Consider the following 18,626-nt stretch of genomic DNA (forward strand, 5'->3'; position numbering starts at 1 on the left):
TAGCAGAAGACACAAACTTACTCAGAGTCAACTAGAAGCTATGACCTCAAACAGCATGAAACAGAAAACCTCTGCCCAGTCGTTATCATTTCTGTATTAGATTCCCATGAGCCTAAGTCATTGGTTACGACCTTCTTGTGACACACATTACTCCAACATGGATCAAAAACAGACTTCTGTCCTAAAGAGGAAATACTGTCTGGTCAAGCCTACCACGTGGTTACCTGACAATTCCCTGGCTCACTGGATGATCACGACGTTGGATGGTGGCCTGGCTTGGGCTAGGAGACCGCACAAAGGAACGTATGGTGGAAACCCTCAAGTTACTGCACTGTAAAGTTACAGTTCCTCAGCGGTTCCTGCCTATATACAAGCTCCTCGTCCCCGACTGCAAGGGAAATACACTAGCTCAGCACCCGTAGGAAAACCTCCCCGCCGTATTCCAGCACCTGAAATTCAGCAGAGCACATGAGCAGAGTTTGGAGGGTGCCTTTCTGGGCTGCCGAAGCATTGCTCATGCTGCATATGAGGCACATCAACGCTGGACCTGGACCACTTCTCCCAGACCTCCACCACCGCCCCTCATGCTGCAGGAACAGCACAAGCTACTGTCCCCTTCCGGCTTTCAGCAGTTCACTGACCACAGAAACCACTGCATGGGAGTCCCACGAAGAGCAGAGCTTACCAGCACGACCCCATGAAACCTTTCCAGCGACGACGACAGCCCAGTTAGAGCAGCTGACTCTGTGCTTCTGGCTCTCGGGGAAACTACCTCGCTAGCAGAGGCGAGATGCAGGCTCAGCTCACAAAGAACAGAGGACGTTAAACATGAACTAAAAAAGAAACGCTTTTTCATTTCAAAGAAATAAAATAATAGCTTCCCTCTTGGATGGAATGATTGCTGCAATTTGTGGAAATGGGGGAACTCAATGTAATTTGTAAGCAATCAGATGCATTATTAAAATTGCTCACTGCCCATGCGTTAATGAAAATCTGCCATCTCCCTAACGATCACTTGAGCTTCTTCAAAGAAGGTGGACTTCTTTCAAATCTGGCTTTAGCCTATCCAGAAAGCATGAATTTGGAGCAATTTTCTGAAGCCTGTCTGGCAGGCTGAAGTTCTGGCACTTCTAAATATACATCGGCTTTGTGAGCTTGAACCTACACGAGGGAAGCTGGGCTGCAGATGGAACCATTTCCCCAAGCTGCCGGCAGACCAGCAACACATTTCAAAAACCTCATCAAATTAAGTGCTTAATTACAACTCAGACTTTGAGACTTTGGAAATTAGGATAATCTTCTGGGAAATTTATTAGTCTCCTGCAAAAGAAATTGCAACATACAAGCCAAAAAAAGCACAGAGCTTAGAGAGCATTATCCCATCAAATCACACCTTGTGCTAGATTCCTCACCCTAATTCCCAGAAGATATTTGAGGTGAGATCCTCGATTTAATTTCAGATTCTCAAGACTCAGTGAAAGATGAGGATCAACGTAAGCAGAATGCTAAATCATCAACAGTAACCTCAGGTAAAAAGTTGAGAAGCTCTTTTTGAGGAGTTGATGGAAAGCTGGCTGTGCAGGACCTTCTCACACTTGGCTTGGTGAACGTACCAGAGGCAGGGCCACAGCATGCACTGCACAAAGAAGGTCTCGACACAGTCACTCTCGCAGCCCCCTACGTTTATCCAGCAAAGCATGGCTCCGTCCAGCCTTGCTAGCTCCATTCCTCTAGGTGGCATGCTCTGTGCACACCTGCACTTCCCTACAAACAAGCGGTGCCACCACTACACAGCACTGTCTGCCGCGCTCCCTGCCTAGTGAGATCTGAAATGCGTTAAAACATGATTTACCAACCCACTGAGAGGGTACACAGCTCTAGCGATGAGCTGAACAGCCAGCAGAAGCTTATGGAGAAGTAGACATCATCCGTCCAAAGCAACAACTTAAACCCTAGCAGTAAATGAAGCAGAGGCACAAGCTGTACTTACTGTTCTCGCCTCACTACAGACAGCACGGAGTCAAAGGGACAGGATAAGTGCTTACATGATGCTCTGAAAATGTAAAGCTCTAGACAAACATTCAGGATTATTACTCATTTTCCTTTTTGATTCATGAAATTATTACATCAAAGGAAACTGAATCTTGTTTTCCAAATAAGCCAGAACACCCCCTATTTCCCCTTGCTACCACCCTCGTGAACCATGCCCTGACACATCACACTCAGCAACAAGAGCAGTTATCTATTGCTTGTGCAAGATGTACACGTACAGCCCGCGGCTGTGAGACGTACCGCTATTTGGGGCACATCCCTCTACATCTCCAGGACAACCCTGCTGAACAAAAACCTTGTGACACAAGCTCTCTGCCAGGATGCAGTACAAAAAACAATATACGTGTCAAAAAATTATAAACTAGGAGAAACTAAAGGCGGGAAGAGGTGACAAAGACGAAATCACATCCTGGTGTCACGGGCAACAAGGAACAATACAAAATAAAAAGCAATCGAACGCAGAGTTCAAGTGTAGGATGAAGGAAGTAACCCGGCCGTGGGCTGGAAATCCCGCAGAAGCTCAGCTAGGAAGGCTTTACATCGGGTCCCCTTGTGTACCAGGTCGGCTGCAGGTGGAAGGGTTTCCCACCATCACTGCACGCTCAGCCTCCGGGCGGGTTCACGTCTGCAGCACGGCACTTCTTGCACACTTTTTTCACAAGCCAAAGGTCAGCGGCGATGCTGCAGCCACCCGTACCCAGAGGGGGCCCAACGCAGCCCAGCGCCGCCTCGCTGCTCACGGCTGGCACGGGGCGAAGCTTCCAGACCAAAATAACAACCGTTTTTTTTCCTGAAAATGTCAGTTACAGAAATTAACCTAAATGTTCATTAATTCAAAATGGACTTTTGGGTGGAAAGCTATCTATCAGCCTCAACCACAGACAGCTCCGTGATTAAAAACAGAGACAGGCTATAACAAAAAACCCCCAGCTGATCGATTAGGAAGCTCAGGACAGGGAGGGAAGTGCATTACAAGCACGTGCCCTGTCCTAATACAAGTCCTAATACAGGACTTGGCAGAAACCCAGTCTAAGTAACACCAGTGCTACGATGTCAGGAAATCCTAGAAGCCACGGAGCCAGGAGAGATACCCTTACTGAGACAGAAGCTGCTCCATCAACTCACCGTGGGTTAAATCAAATAAATTCATACCCTGGAGCAAGATATGGGGAGTGTCCAGGCAAGCCTTTACAACCATTAACGAGCCTGAAGTTAAAAACAACCTCCCTGTAAACTGTCCTACAGACTTTGCCACCGTAAGAACCAGAAACCTTTTCCAATGTAAAATTCCAAGCAAGTGAAAATATGAAAGCAGCTACTGACACGGCTCAGCCACACTCGAGTGGTGATCATTTAAGCTCGCGCTGCTTCCTACTGATATTAAGGCTTTCACAAGATTTTACATATGGCTTACTCGTAATGAACAGCTGCTCCGGCAACTGCTGGAGTCAGCATGGACTTCCTGCCCTGAGAAAAGTCATCGATATATCTCAGCACAGAAAATCGCACTCTCTTTAAAACAATTCGTGATAGGGTTTACATATCAACTGGCCCCGTGCCACCGACACTCCCTTAAACAATGGTTACACCCTGTGTACAGCTAAAAATGAAATAGCTGAAAGGGAAGACGTTTTATGCAAGTTCCCAGGGTAAAATACATCTGAGAAGCACTGGTTTGGGACTGACATTGTTCTAATGTGAGAATAAAGCTCTGAGTCCAAACTGTATTTCCTTCACCACCACCCCACATTTATTCACACAGAACAAAACCAATCTGAGCCTTCCTTTTACGCTGCTGATGTTCTGTAACACAGAAATCCCAGCATTTTATAAACCCATCAACTAAATTAGAAGCGCTGCAGATTGCGTTTCAACCTTTCATTAATGTTGCTCGTAGCACCAGGGGGGCCCTTTGCCAGCTATGGATCGGTCTGAAACTCTTTCAATGTTCATCTTCTGCTCAACACAAACGTTTCGTGATCTGCTTGTACAGCGAGGCCCCGGCCACAGAGATCTCCTTGTCTGGCAACGCTGCCCACAATGCAGTCACAGTGAGACTGGGTGTCAGCACAAACATTATTGTATTAATTGCATCTGTTGATTAAACCAGCTCAAGAACAGCCTTGTTTCAATCTTCGGCTTTATAATGCAGTACTGAAGTGCTACTACAAGTGTTGGATGGATGAGTCAACAGAAAAAATACAAAAGCATTTGTAAAGAGAGTCTCACTGCTGGAATTTGATAGGCTGCACAGCTACATAAAATGCTGGAATTTATATATGTTACTTGCTCATATACTCCATAGCTTGCTTTTTTTTTTTGCTTTTTTTTTTTTTCCAAACTTCACAGTCGAAGCTGGCCAAATGCATGCACTGACACCTGTGCACAGATTAAAGATGCGTGAAGATGTATAAGCAATCTGAAAATTGTTTAAAAAGTCATATTAGATACTAACTCTTCTCACTTGGGGAGTTTACAATGGCTCTCCACCACATTTTGGAAGCTATCTTTGTCCTTGCAGAGCAAAAACCCCTTCAAATCAGAATACAGTATTGGGTGGGGATCAGACCAACACGCTTACCACTGTGCTGTGCAGATCTTTTCTTCCTTTCTCCCTCAATTGACCTATTTTCCACTGTTTCACATAAGGTCAGCAGATTAAGGCTACTGAAAAAATGGGATTTCGATATTTGTAGAATCACAGAATATCCCGAGTTGGAAAGGACCCACAAGGATCATCGAGTCCAAGTCCTTATCTCTCCCATTCAAAACAATGTGCAATGCATCTACTTAAAGCTGAGACTGCTCATTGTGGGGGAAGCCCATGGAAATACCCGCTGAGCGGTTTTTATCTCCAAACAAGGTCCTCACGCTTGCAGTTAATCAAAAGCTCAACCTGGCAGAGATTTTGGTTCCCTCCGCTCCCGCTGCAGGCTGGGGTAACGCAGAACAGCCTCGCACAGGAGAGGCTTTCAAACACTTTTGATTGCAACTCCACCGCAGAAGACAGCTCTGCGCTACGGAAATTGGCACCGATTTACCTGCAAACACCTCATGTGGTCAAGGTACAAAGGCACACAAGCAAGGCTTCAAGTTATCAGCTTCCTTAACCAGGCTGCGCCTCAGCTCTTTCTATCTTCTTGCACAGGGAACTGCTGTGCATGTTTTTTCCCCGCCGTGTTTTGCTAAGTCAAATAAAAACAAAGCAAAATAGGTGGCACAACAGGGAAAGGGCGCAAGGACTCCAGTACTTCCCCCAAAATGCATACGCACAGAAGGTGATCAGTGCTAACTTCAGGCTCCTAAGTCTGCTTGCTCACTAGCCTGGCTGCTCTTCTGTTAAACATTTGTCACAGTCAAGTGTGAGACTCGAGAGCAGCATGTGGAAAGTGAGTCAGTGCCCTCGGATCCGCGAGTCCCGCTCCCTGCTTACACCTCGTCCGCCTGCTGCAGCCCTGCCCCGTGCCGGCAAGGCACTGCGCAGCGAACCCGCGCTTGCTCCAGAAAATGTTAGTGCCCTGAGCTCTCCCACACCACGTACCAACACGAAAACCTTCTGCATTTCAGTCCCTCGGAGCAGGTTTCCCTCTTCTGCAGGGGCTTCAAAGTAAGACGTGCCCTTCGTTTCCAATCAGCATGCAAAAAAAGTAAAATCCAGGCAGACAAATTGCCTCCTACGTTTCACGCAGAAGCCGAGACAATTATTGCAAAACCTGCAGTTTGCTTCAGTAGACGCAGCAAAGCAATCATTTTGGTTTATTTCATTTTCAGTTTTATGGAATATGTAAGGAAAATAAATAATAATCTCAACTGGACTTCTCCTGACAAGCACAATGTCGAACCACGGGCCAGAAATCACATTTTGCCCATTGCAAAAGAGAAATTGGCAATTCTTCAGCTGGTATGATTCAGGATAAAGGGCATTTACAGCTGTATGAGTTAGAATATTTTGGGAAAGAGAGATGTTTTCAATTCCTTCTGGTTCATTTACTAAAATCTAAACATCATAGCTTTAAATAATCCCGACAGACAAAGCAGGCCAGACCTTCCTATCCAATACAGCACTACCATGCACTGCACCAAGAACTGTCTGTATCTCCCCTTTCAGTAAAAGAGCAGGGAGGGAGAAAAATAAACCGGAGCATTTACCCAGAAGAGCAGAAGCCTCTCTACCTAGACCCATTTGTTTCACTCTGCAAGTATTGACAGATGAGTAATGAAAACTCTGCTGCAGACACAGGCTCTTCTTCAAGGCAGCATCAGTTAATAAATCACAACCACAGCTGCAAAAATATTAAGGAATTTAACCAAATGACTCCTTCAAGGGCACAGGAGGATAAAGGGAGGAGCCAGTTTCTGTGCTTTGTTATCATCCCAAAACCCAAGACCTCAGTGTGCAGCAGCACCACAGAACAGCGTTGCTGCTCTGGGTCTAACACCCAATAACAACTTCGCCAAACGGGCGCTGCTGAGCCGTGATATTTCGAGCATGATTTTGTTTCCCCATTGTGATAACACTTGAAACATTACACCGGGTTGCCAAAGCTTTTAGATGTGAAGCACCTCATCTGAGAAGAGTTAAAAGATAAAAACAAACGAAAATAATAATAAAAAAACCCACAGCCTGTTAGCTCTCCCCACAGGGCAAGCCACAACACCGGTAACCTCGCAGCGAATGCTGTTTTGCGTAAGTCATCAACTTTGGATACCCGATTCAGATCGGGACCTCAGTCAACAGCCATGTTCACACAACACGCGCGCCGAGAGCGATTTCGGGATCAGATACGCTTTCGCTTGATGTGGGAATTTTTTGGCTATTGCCAGCAGACCGAGTGACCCATGGCAGCAATCTTACACGTTATTATTTACAGCAGCCGTGAATACGCAGAGAACTCGGGAAGTATCAAAACAATGACATAAGCGATCAACACCCTTCAGACGTGGCTGCGGTTGTTGCTAACACGATCACACACCTTGCTGCCAGCGCCGCGCAGGACGCGCAGACAAACCCACCTGCCCCGCTGCCAGGAGTAATCCCTCGGATGCTCCCTCGGCTTCTCCTCCCGCATCACGTCGCCTTCAGCCAGAACACGAGGCGTAAAACACCCATTCAGGTGGTAACTCTGGACACAGCCAACCACGAGCAGCTGCCAGGTCTGTATTTTTTTCTTTACGTGGCTGCACACGGGGAAAAAGCCACAACCCAGACGGCCTCAGGCAATGAAGCAGGTTGTGCCAGCGCCTGGTCAGAGAGATGGTTTTGATCCCTTCCTCCTTGGCACTTCCCAGGCTGCCAGCCAAGAGAAAGCTTAGGGAAAGTTTCACGTCTATCACTTGCGGTCTACCTGATGTCTCCAAGGAGCCCTAGACGTGTTGCAGTGAAATGCACACCTAAGATTTGAGGTCTACTGAACAAGGCTGTAATTCAGGAGAAAACCTAAGAGTAAGAGCTGCCAAGGCATATTTAAAGAATTTGTATAAATGCTTTCACCCGAGACAGACAGGAGCAAAACCATCTTTGTTTAAAGTCTATATGGAAATACACAGACAGTCACAAGACCCCAAGTCTCTCTTTACCTGCCCTGCTATTTTTACTGCGATATTCAGCTTTGAACAGCAACCCACTGTCCTTGATTGCCTCCTCCGACCCATCCCCAGAAGAGACACACGTTTCCTTTGTTCCAAAGGATTTTGCTTTTCCTTGGCATTCCCCACTCCAGGCCAACCAGTTCACAACTTGAGTAGTCTTTGTTCTAGCAGCAAAGAAAACCATTTTTATCAGTGTTTTTACCTTTCAGCTTGATGCCAAATCATCTCGGCTGAAGGAATGTGATATTCCGTGTCTCCCTAGGCTGAGCAGCACAAGGGAAGCCAAAGAAATTTAACCTTAAAGGTCTAGCATCTGTTTCACCTTCAGGAAGCAGCAGCAAATTAGATAAAAACGTTGCTAGCTCACAGATCTGCCACCAGCAGCAGGGTGCAGACTAAGAGAGCTCCTGCATGCCTCCCCTTGTGGTGCACGGGTTTGCTCTTTAGCTCCCTCAGCAGCAGTCTGCACAGGACAGGATCTTCTGGGGGCAAGGGGTCTTCTTGTCTTTGGGGGCAAGGTTTGGCAGCCTCACCAAACACGCAGCACATGGTTCGCTACGGCAAAGCGTCTCGCTTCGTGTAACTGTAGCACCAAGGAAGGCGCAGAACAACTTCCCAAGGGGACAGAAATCTGCCCAAGGATGGCACTCATCCCTCCCTGAAACGAGCTGGGAACGTTCAGCATTATGGTCTGCACTACTCACAGTCTCATGGGCTCTTCCTATAGCCTGTGGCAAAACAGTGTAATCAATATTAAATCGTTTTGACAATTGCTGGAATCCTTGAGGGACTAGAAGCTATGGGAACAAAAAACATATACAAAATAGATTATTAAAAACTGTGGTTTTTGAAAAATGTTTTACACTTCATCTAAGCAAAACAGTATCCATTTCAGCATAGCTGCAACTTTAAACCAGCTTCACAAAAACTGTAATTCTGAGCAAGGATACTCTTGAATCACCATAAATCTCTTTTATGAATTTATCTGACTTTCATACATTTAGAAGTAAAAGCTTACTAACTAACACAAGTGTGCTGGTACAAGAAGTCAGGAAAAAAGGAGAAGTTTCTATGCAGTAAATAATCTATACCCTATCACTCTCAGACCTTGCTTATAAACAAAGGCTGCATTAATTAATTCAGCAGAGGTTAAACAGAGTAACCCACTGCACGATTTCCTCATTTTTTGAGGATAGTCAGATCTATCTTGTGCCTGTGAATTTAAAATGCAAGATAAACTGAGACGTGTTTAGATTGACAGAATGCCGGTGCAACAGAGCATAAAATCACAACCTTAGTTAAATCATCAAACAGCAAACTGCACCACCTAGGCCCTAGAAAAAGACTTTTTATATATATATATGAGCAGCAAAGCTAGCAAAACTGTCTATTCTTCTTCCAAGACAAGAAACGTAGCTTCCTCGCATCTCCCTTGGCATTCCTCTGAAGAAGCACCACATGTTAGCAATTCTGAAATTACATGCCTACCGACTGATGCTGGATGGCCAAACTGGATATAGGACAGCTGCGTTTCCCTTTTGCCATAATAAAGGAGCGATTTGTAGGCACTTTTTCTACTCATGACGGTGGTTGAGAAATCACATTTCCATAGGAAAAGAGGCTACCAATTAAGAAGGGTACATACGTAAGAAGGAAGCTCACCTTTGAGCAGACTCAGCAGGTTCTGAGTCAAGACTCAGAGGTTCTTTAAAAGGACACTGTCCAAGTGAGTACCACAAAATTGGCCATATTCAAGAGAGCCACCTCACTGTAAACACCGTACTCTAAATAGCATTTCGTAAATTCATTACAGACATCTGAACAGGGTGGTTCCCCAACCGTTCAAAGAGCCTCTCCTGTAAACTACAACAGACCAAAGTGACAGAGCAGAAGACAGAAGTGCCACTGGTCTGAGGGGTGAGGAGCAAACAGCTATCCAGAGCGCACACAAAAAAATAAGCCAAAAACAGAGAAACCCCACCTCAGTTTCTGCCAGTCACGTTCTCTTAGGTATCACTCATAAAGCTTGAAGAAAAGGTTTCAGTGTCATAGGACTTTCAGAGGCACGATGCTTTTTGGGTGCAGCAAGCTTCTCCCACGTAGGAGCCTTGGAGGAGCAATCCCAAGCGGTAAGAGTGAACTCGAGCCATGCACCACTGCAGGCGTGCTCCAGCAAAAAGCTGGCATCAGACTTAACGTACAATTCCGTGCGCGCTTTCCGAGGACATTAATATAGACAAGGCACCTCCTGCTCCAATGCTCTGTATTTTCTGTAAACCCTGTAAATTCATAGCTGAGCTCTAACCAAACCTGGTGGTAGACCTTCCTAATTCCTCAAACTTACTATTCTCCTACGTTCATAATTTAGTTTAAAGCATCTTCTAATTAGAAAAACAGAATCCATACATGAAAAAAGTCATTTAAGTGATAAAAACATATCCAAAAAGGAATATTTAATTTCCTTATTTATAAAGTTGCAGCACTCATTACTGTTGAAGTTGCATTGGAAGTTAAGCAAAAAGTGGATGGGAACCACCTGCCCTTCCCCGTACTCAAATTGACAAACATGTTAATAAAGTTAGAACACAAATAAAAACGTAATACATCACTCAGTGAAAGCTGTGTTTTAAACAGTATCGCCTGCTTTCTGAAGCCCACCATCAGAAGGACTCACGGCACAGCTACCTCGGATATGTTAGAATGTACTATGCAAGCAGAACTAAAATATTGATTTCCCTGGGTGCCCTTTATTACATGACATTTGGTTCGTAAAGGAAACTTTCTAAATATGGAATTAATTCCTGCGGCTATTTTACCACCTCTTGGGCAGAAACACAATTAAAAAAAAATCAAAAGGTAGGGGATAGCACAATGCATGCTGTACACTGCAAACACGTTCCTTTGCCACCAGTTATTATAGCCTACCTGCAAACTACGATTTAACAGATCTAGAACTACGTATTTGGTCTACTGGTAAAATTCTGTCAAGGCTTAATCAACCAACCAAGCTGCAGAACCCTTTTACTCCAACATTTACCATCTGTCAGCAACCATTCCTTGATTGTAAACCTCTACTGATTTATTTTCTTTTCTTTCCAGAAGCCTAAGAAGGAAAATCTCATCTGTTCTCTTTCAAAACAGAATTACCCAATATTTTTGTACGTAAAAGGGATGAAATTAAAGTTCTTATTTATTCTAAGTGCATATGTTAGGTATGCAACAAAGAGCACCCCACAGGAAGCCTTCAGAGAGTGAGAGCATCAGAGTACAAGCAAGCTTTAACCTTTCACCCTCCGCAGAAAAATTAATAAAGAATTCTTAGAGACACTGACAGCATCACCAAGATGTTAACTTCAATCACCAAATGCACGGTATTTTCATGACACCAGAAAAGCTCTACACAAAGCAGCAGAGACCAGATAAAGTAGGATCGTGGAAAACACCCGTTTGCTTGACCCAAAGAGCCTCAGCCCCATCATTAAGAAATCTCTTCAAGCGCTACCCGTGCTCAATCAATCCTTCGTTGTATGAGGGGAAACCAGTCAATATGGTATCACCCCAAACACGAAGTGAACGCTCTGATACAGACCATCTTATGCTTCTGTGTGTACTCACTCCTTCCCTGCTCTCAGCACGAGAACACTAACTCACAAACACCAGAGACACGCTACAGTACCAACCATAATAGCAAATAGATTTAACGTCAAGAGAGTGTTTCAAAGCTGAAGACCTTTCAGTGAAATATGCACCACAAATAAAAGTGGACCAATAACCTTACCCTGCAACTTTCTTTTTCCCCACAACGTATGTGGGGACACGGTCTCTTTCTCACATAGATGAAATTGTTTCCTCTGTGAGCATCGGTGCCACAAGAAGAGATCTGCAATGCGTTTTTAAGAATGGGTGCTATGGGTCAGGTACTACAGCAGTAAACTTGTCATGCTGCAGCAACGCGAAGAGCAGAAATGCAGAACATTCCTTCAGCAGCACGTCCCAACCTGCAGGATTCCTGCAGCTTTTCTGGATGGCTGAAATTCATCTTCTGTCTCTTTGCCTTGGAACAAGGTGCCATGAAAGCCGCCAGTTGCCTCCTTCTTGCCAACTTTCCCTTCCTGTCATCCCTCTGACTTCCCCTATCTGCTCTGCGTAGCCCACCATTCCCTCCTCTTCCAACATTTGTGGATTGGGCTTCCTCTCATTTCTTTTTTAGAGATCCTTCCTACCATTCCATCAGCAGCTCCACTTGTAATGTCATTTTTTCCTTCTCTAGTCTCCTTTTATCCCACCTTAGAGTTCTAGGGCTGCAAATTACAACTTGCAAAGGTGAATAAACCTAGGTTTCCTCCAACCAGCTCCCCCTTTCCATCTAATCTCTATTAAAGCTCTGAGAATGACACGCTGTTCTCTATTACCATCCCGTCAATCTATTATCTTCTCCAGTATTTCTCAACTGTACAACACGAAATCCAAGCTTCAGTTACTTAGACAAAGGCAACAAACAAAGCTAATATTCCTGCCATCTCTGGGTGAATTTAATACTTGTTCCACACTGCTATCACGACAATGGCTGAATGCTCTAATTTGCTAATGTTAATAAAGAAAAGAAGACAGACGTCACACCAAAGCAGGATCTCCCAAAGGAAGGAATACCAGGTTTCTTCCACTCATGCTATACAGAGCAACAACTGAAGCCATGCTGACAGATTACAGGTCCCTGACAAAAACAAAATATTCTCGGCAAGTGAAACAAGGACCTAGGTGAGGGACATTTGTGTGACGTTCTGGCTGAAGCAGCCTTCCACTCATCTCTCTGCTTGCCAGGAGGTTAGCAAGAGCCAGCAAGAGTTACCACCACACAAAATCACACAAACAGATATATTTAGTCATTGCGGTTCAAGGAAAACGATTGCTTGCACTGAAAATAAATTTAGCAATTGTTTCCAGTTTCTGCTTTTTCATTGACTAAGGCACAACCCAGCTGCTTCGCATTCCAGGAGTCTTCAGCTGTCTTTTTTCCACACTCGTTGTCCACTTCCTTCTTAGAACTGCTGCGACCATCCCGGTCTTGCACCAGCCGTCCTGCAGGCGACATTTCTGAACACGCCAGTGTTGAAGCTGTGCAACACAACACCTGTCAACCCATGATGACTTATAAAAATGTAAAATTACACTCTTTGTGTCGTTTTCTTGGTAGCACTAAGTAACGATCATCTTGCATCTGCCTCTACACGAAACTAAACAGGATTATTGATGCTTTTGAAACAAGTTACAGTAAAATTCAGCTGCGATGCCACTATCTGAGGGGCCTGTAGTTGGAAATGCAGAAGATGATAAAAGCGTGTAAAACATTTCACAGAAAATTATTACTTGGTTTAAAAACCCTCAGTAGAAAAACCACTTATACTGGTCAACTGCAAACCTTCTAAGTGACTGACTTGAAAGCCTTCACCTAAACTCAAGCACGTGGTGTAGAGGTATGAGCACAACTGAAGCAAGAGAGCTGTGCCTGCTAACTCACCTGCACTTAACTTGGAAAAAGAGAGACTGCAGAAAACTGCACAGGTATAAAAAAAATAAAAAATAAAAAATAAAACAGCAGGATCGTTTCCAGGCTAACAGAATGATCCAAGAGATGACTACAGTTCAAATATACCTTTTCCAGAAATAACAACCCAGCAAACTTCACCTCAATACAAAAACACGGACAGATGCACAGTTCAGAATGATGTAAATCAGCACAGAGGACTCTGGACAAACAGTAAAGTTCCTCTCAACACAGGAATGATCTGGCCCCCGGAATTGTTCTATTTTGCCATGCGTTTTAAGAACAGAGTTCTCTCTCCTAGGATTACCACTCAACGTTGATATCACCAATACTAAAGGAGGAAACTTCAGAGATGAATTTGCTTATCAGGCAAATGCTTATCAGAAAGAGGTGAAGACAACAGCATTTTCAGTCTGCAGGGAATAAATACCTCCAGTTGAGTCCTGAGCTGAATAGAGATAACTGACTGCACTCCATGCAGCTAAACACTTGAAACAGTGGTCTCAAACAACCTTTAGCAGACAGCTATTGAAAAGGCAAGCTTACAAGGGATATGAAAACCCTGCAAGAAAGTACAAGATTAAGATTGAAAAGTTCAAGTAGAATAAACCTTCAAAGTACAGCATCCATATGTTCCTTGGCTTTAATAAAGGGCAGCATTGAATGGACCTTCCTCACTGAAAAGCTTCTATTTTTAGACCTGATGGTGTCTTACTGCTCCCTTATTCTCCCTGAACGATGCAGAACAGTTCAACTCCCTGGAGCGTGTAATCCATCAGGTAAATAAATACAGGAATTCATGTATTGCCATGGTAACACGAAACCCAAGCAGAATCTGCGGCCTTCTCTGCTTTCTTGGCATCCCCGCTTTGGATTTTATATCAAAACTATATAACTAAGCAGGGTGAGAACAAGTGTCTTCTGCAAGTAAAGACAAAAAGTACAAACGTATCACTTCTAGAGTAAAGAAAAACCAAGGCTGGATGCTGTTCTTGCTCCTCAAGTCAAAGGGGGATCTGCTTTCAGAAAACACTCGGAGGTCTTCCTGGCTGGAGCCTAAAGAAACGGGGATTCTGCAAGAAGTAAAAACGAAATGTACCGTCCTACTCGACATTACCAGATGGCTCCCCTTCGTTCCAAAGCAGCGCTATGAATCACTCTACAGTAGCCCTTCTGGTGATTAAATAGCTGTACCGAGAGGCTCCAGAGGGAGCCTCGTCCTCTCTTCCTTGGTGGACAGGATGGCAGCTATTATCTACTATCATTTATTTATTTTTTTCTATTATTAAGTGTTGACAACGTGTTTTGTTTAAAGAACCAGGCAGTAGAGATACATGTAAGATCTCTAGGGATCTCACCCTTAAAACATGCTTTTTAATCCCACAGCCTGACTAGATGAACATTTTCTCCTTCATGCAGAGTCAAACCAAAGCCCAAAACAATTCTGAAGCCGTTCACGATAACTCATTATCGGGCAACAGGCTATTTTATTTACAACATAATGGGTCTTGCATGCATTTCCGTTCCCATAAGAAAAAAAACAAATACAAATGTACACAAATAGGCAGACCTTAGACCTCGCAGCATTTGTTTCATGACTCTGTATCCTTTGTTCTGCTAATGTATACATTTCAACAAATATTATTCCAGTATTACCGCAGTATTACAGACTCTGTTTATTCGGTGACGTTATCATCTGAACTGTTTGTGTCAATCACAAGTTCAAACACTCAGAAACAGTGATCAAGAGCATCCTGTACAGAAACAGCTGGCTTCCAGCCCTCCTTCCCTCCCCTTCCCCGTCTCTTCTCCTCCAGTTTCTGTTTGGACTGTTTTTTTGTTTTTTTTTTTTTAATAATACCCTTCTTAAAGAAATGAAAATACAAGCAGCTGTAAGAGGACAGTTTCCCAAATTTACAGTTTCTCTTATTCAGCAAATCATCACCATGATACACACCCACTAGAAAGAACGCCTCCGCATCAAGCCTTCACCCATTGCATCTTCAAACTGTACATTTACAGCACTGACCTGGGGACGGATCCTGCATGATGTCTTGAGTTCTTCAATGGGAGTTCAGTGTGTTGCAAGGTCGGGTCTCTAGGTTGCGCAGCGTATGATTTTTGTATGGTATTTTTGGCCTTTCTGTTCTATTGTTTATGGAACCGCACTGCATTTGTGTGTGTCTACAGAGTCATCTTCCCGTGTTTGAACTCTTCACGCTGCTTCGCTGGTGTGGAGTTATATTTACTATTCTCACAGGGTTATTTACTGCACGCGAATAAACAAAATGTGATCACTTATTTATACATCTGCAATTACTGTCTATAGCGCTATCAGCATTTACTAAAACCCCAAGCCAAATTCACCTCTAACGTTAACAGGTGGCAATTGTTTTAGAGCTGGCCCCAGGTCTATAAATGCCGCTAACCCCTTCCTTAAGCAGTTACCTGCTTCCAGGAGAAAAAGTGGCAGCGATATACCAGTAAGCATTGGAAAGAGAGAGCCAGAACCCCAAAGCAAAGCGTTACATTGCGATACTATGTCAGGGCTGGTGCATCCGATTAACCCGTGATATTTCTGGAATAACATTTGTCCCATGATGCGATGCACACTTGTTAGACAGTGGCTTAGTGCTGAGAGCTGGAAACATGCCTGTGTGCTGCGCTTCAAAGCCGGCTGCCAGGCAGCCAGTCTGCTCGTCCCTTGAGGCTGCTCCAGAACCGTAACACAAGAGAACATATTCTTGTACAGCGCAGCACAGAAGCCAGAACAAACCGGGATCGAATGATCAAAACCAGAGAAGGGCTGCTACCAACTCTACTCCTTTGAAATAGGAATCTTCCTAAATCAGCGGCTGCTGTCCTGGGAAGCCTGAATGCTGTACTTCACACATCCTGACTCACGCTGCTACCACACGGTCCCCAGTAGGAAAGTGTCTAGCTGTTCCTTACAATAAAAAAAAATAATACAAAACAGCATTGATTTTTTTTTCTCTGCTAATTAAATGCAACATAATTAAACCAAATAACTTCAGCGCTTGATTTGCGAAACGCTAATTGAATCTTTAAACGTACTGCTCCCGCTACACGGAAAAAAACAGGGGCATTCAACCACCTAAAGTGACAACTGAGAACCAGACACGACTCCAGAAGCACAGCGAGACAATACCATCGTGCTCGAGCATTCCCTGGGAGAGCAGGAGAGAGCTCAGCAGCCTCCCCGGGCTCCGGCTGCAAGGCAAGCGCCCCAGGCTGAGGGGACAGCCTCGCAAGAAAAGAGGAAAAAATGAGCAAGTTCCCCCTGCCATCTGCCCACGGACTCATCTTTTCTGATCTTGCACAAACACCAGAAGAGGAAAGTTGGAGAAGTTGCAATTAATCATTGCGGGTAGGCCCCAAAGCGTTGCAGCGCCCCAGCTTTGCTGATGCTTTGCTACACTGAAAGGACGGTAGGGGAAGAAAGAAAAGGAAAAAAAAAAAAAAAAAAGGACAGAAATACAAAGGAAAAAGGAAAACAAAAAGGACAAAAAAACGGACCAGAAAACAAAAAGCCTGACAAAACCAGCGTGCGAGCCGGGCAGCGCGGCGGGGGCTGGGGGCGGCAGCGGGGCAGAGCATCCCCGCCGCTCCCCCGGCCCCGGCCGCCGTGACAGGAGCCTCCGGGCGGCCCGGGGAGCCGCAGGGTGCCGGGCCCTGCCCGCCTCCCCCCCGCCGGGCCGAGCCGGGCCGCGCCAGGCCCTCGGCGAGCGGCTCCTCCGGGCCGCGGCGTGAGGGGAGGTCGGCGAGCGCCGCCTCCCCGCCCGGCTCCCCCCCGGGGGCCTCCCCGGCCGCCTCACCTGCTTTCTCCAGCTTGCCGGACATGTCGCAGCCGGGCTCCGGCGCTCAGGCCCGGCCGTGCAGGAGCCGCCGCCGCCTCCTCCCGCTTGCTGCCGGCTGCGATCCGGGAGAGAGGCGCTGCGGCGGGCTCGGCGGCGGAGCAGGGCGGCGCGGCCCGCCCGCCCGCCCCCCCGTTAGCCCAGCTCCGCCGGGCCGCTGAGGGGAAGAGGCGGCCCGGGGGCTCCCGCCGCACACGCACACACACGCGCCGGGGCCGCGCCGGGCCGGGCCGGGCCGCAGCTCCGCCTGCCGGCACCGCCGGGGAAGCGCCGGCACCGGGCGGGGCCGGGCCGGGCCTGGCGGGCGGCGCCTCGGGGAGGCCCCTCAGGGGCCGGGCTGCCGGGGGTGGGCGCCTCGGGGTGCTGGTGGCTGGGGGAGGTGGGCTCAGGGAGGCCCTGAGGGCTGTTCTCGGGGGTGTCGGTGTGGCCGGGGGAGGTGCGGGGCTCCGAGGCCTGCCGTGGGGGCACCACGGGGAGTTCCCGGCTGCTGGTGCTTGGAGATGTGCCTCGGGGTCCTGGGCCTCTCGGGGAGCTTAGTCCTGAGCGGAATCATAGAATCATAAAATCATTAGGTATGGAAAAGACCTCCAAGATATCTAATCCAACCATCACCCTACTACCAATGTCACCCACTAAACCACGTCCCTAAGCACCACGTCCAACCAAGAATCCTGAAGTCCTCCTTCAAAAGCTCAGCGCCTACCAAACGCTCTGCCTTCTTCTGACTTTGCTGTTAGGGCAGAATCTTGCTTTTAGGGGTGTTGGCAGCAAAGTTAATGAACAGGGAATGAGGCTGGGATTTGCACAAACCTCACCCTAGTTTTTAACCAGCTGGACACCAGTGCTCAGCATCCTCGTGGCATCACGTGGACACGTCAACTTCTACACGTGTGGCAGTCTCACTGCAAAAAAACAAACAAACAGGTTCACCCACTGCCACCAGCCCCACAGAGGCTGCAGACAACAACACGCTCCAGCTCTCGGCTGCTATAAACCCCATAGCTCCACGTTTGCTGTCCTCACATCTGCGCTGGCTGCAATTTGTGCTCAGGAAGCACTGACAGCTCTTGGTGGCAGGACACGAGCGTGGGGACGTGCGGGAGAGAAGTGGGTTCTGCCTAGTGGAAAACGACAGCAGTTGGTGGCGATGGCCCTAGGCCACAATAAAAGGATTATGGTCCTATTTGAAAATGAACTCGTTTCTATGACTTAATTAGGGATAAACATCACAGCAGTACCTTGACTTGCAGGTGGTGTGCTGTGCTACAGGCCAATAAATCTCCGGCGCTTCTTGAGGCATCAGAGGCTGTTTACTTCCCCCTCTATCAAAATAATCATTCACGAGGCTGGTATTTTCATAAGCTTTACACATGATGTTTGAAGTGACTTCATCAGCTTTTTTTTAAACACCTCACACACGTGGGGCTGGCACATGCCATAGGAGAACACCTCTGGGAAGGAGAGCGTGCATTCTTCATCCATTAATTTTTTTGAGACTTGTGCCTGCTCCAACAAAACTCCATTCCTGAGCAGAGAGTTCCTGACTGCACTTTTTTTTTTTTTTA

General features: G+C 46.3%; 1 protein-coding gene across 10 annotated transcripts in view; it reads right to left on the reverse strand.

Annotated features, from left to right (window-relative positions):
- Positions 1-17,253, reverse strand: part of RAPGEF1 (Rap guanine nucleotide exchange factor 1) — an 86,074-nt gene extending 68,821 nt beyond the window's left edge. For 2 of the 10 annotated variants that reach the window (XM_040531744.1, XM_040531743.1), the window contains exon 1: positions 17,023-17,253. In XM_040531744.1, the coding sequence (XP_040387678.1) occupies positions 17,023-17,047 (25 nt within the window). In that variant the 5' untranslated portion in view covers positions 17,048-17,253. Of the gene's footprint in view, positions 1-15,215; positions 15,456-15,999; positions 16,134-17,022 lie in introns of all 10 variants that reach the window. The other 8 variants (XM_040531748.1, XM_040531747.1, XM_040531750.1 and 5 more) reach the window with 6 other exon arrangements.
- Positions 17,254-18,626: the final 1,373 nt, after the last annotated feature.

Source organism: Cygnus olor, chromosome 19 (assembly GCF_009769625.2).
Source record: "Cygnus olor isolate bCygOlo1 chromosome 19, bCygOlo1.pri.v2, whole genome shotgun sequence".
Classification (NCBI taxonomy): domain Eukaryota; kingdom Metazoa; phylum Chordata; class Aves; order Anseriformes; family Anatidae; genus Cygnus; species Cygnus olor.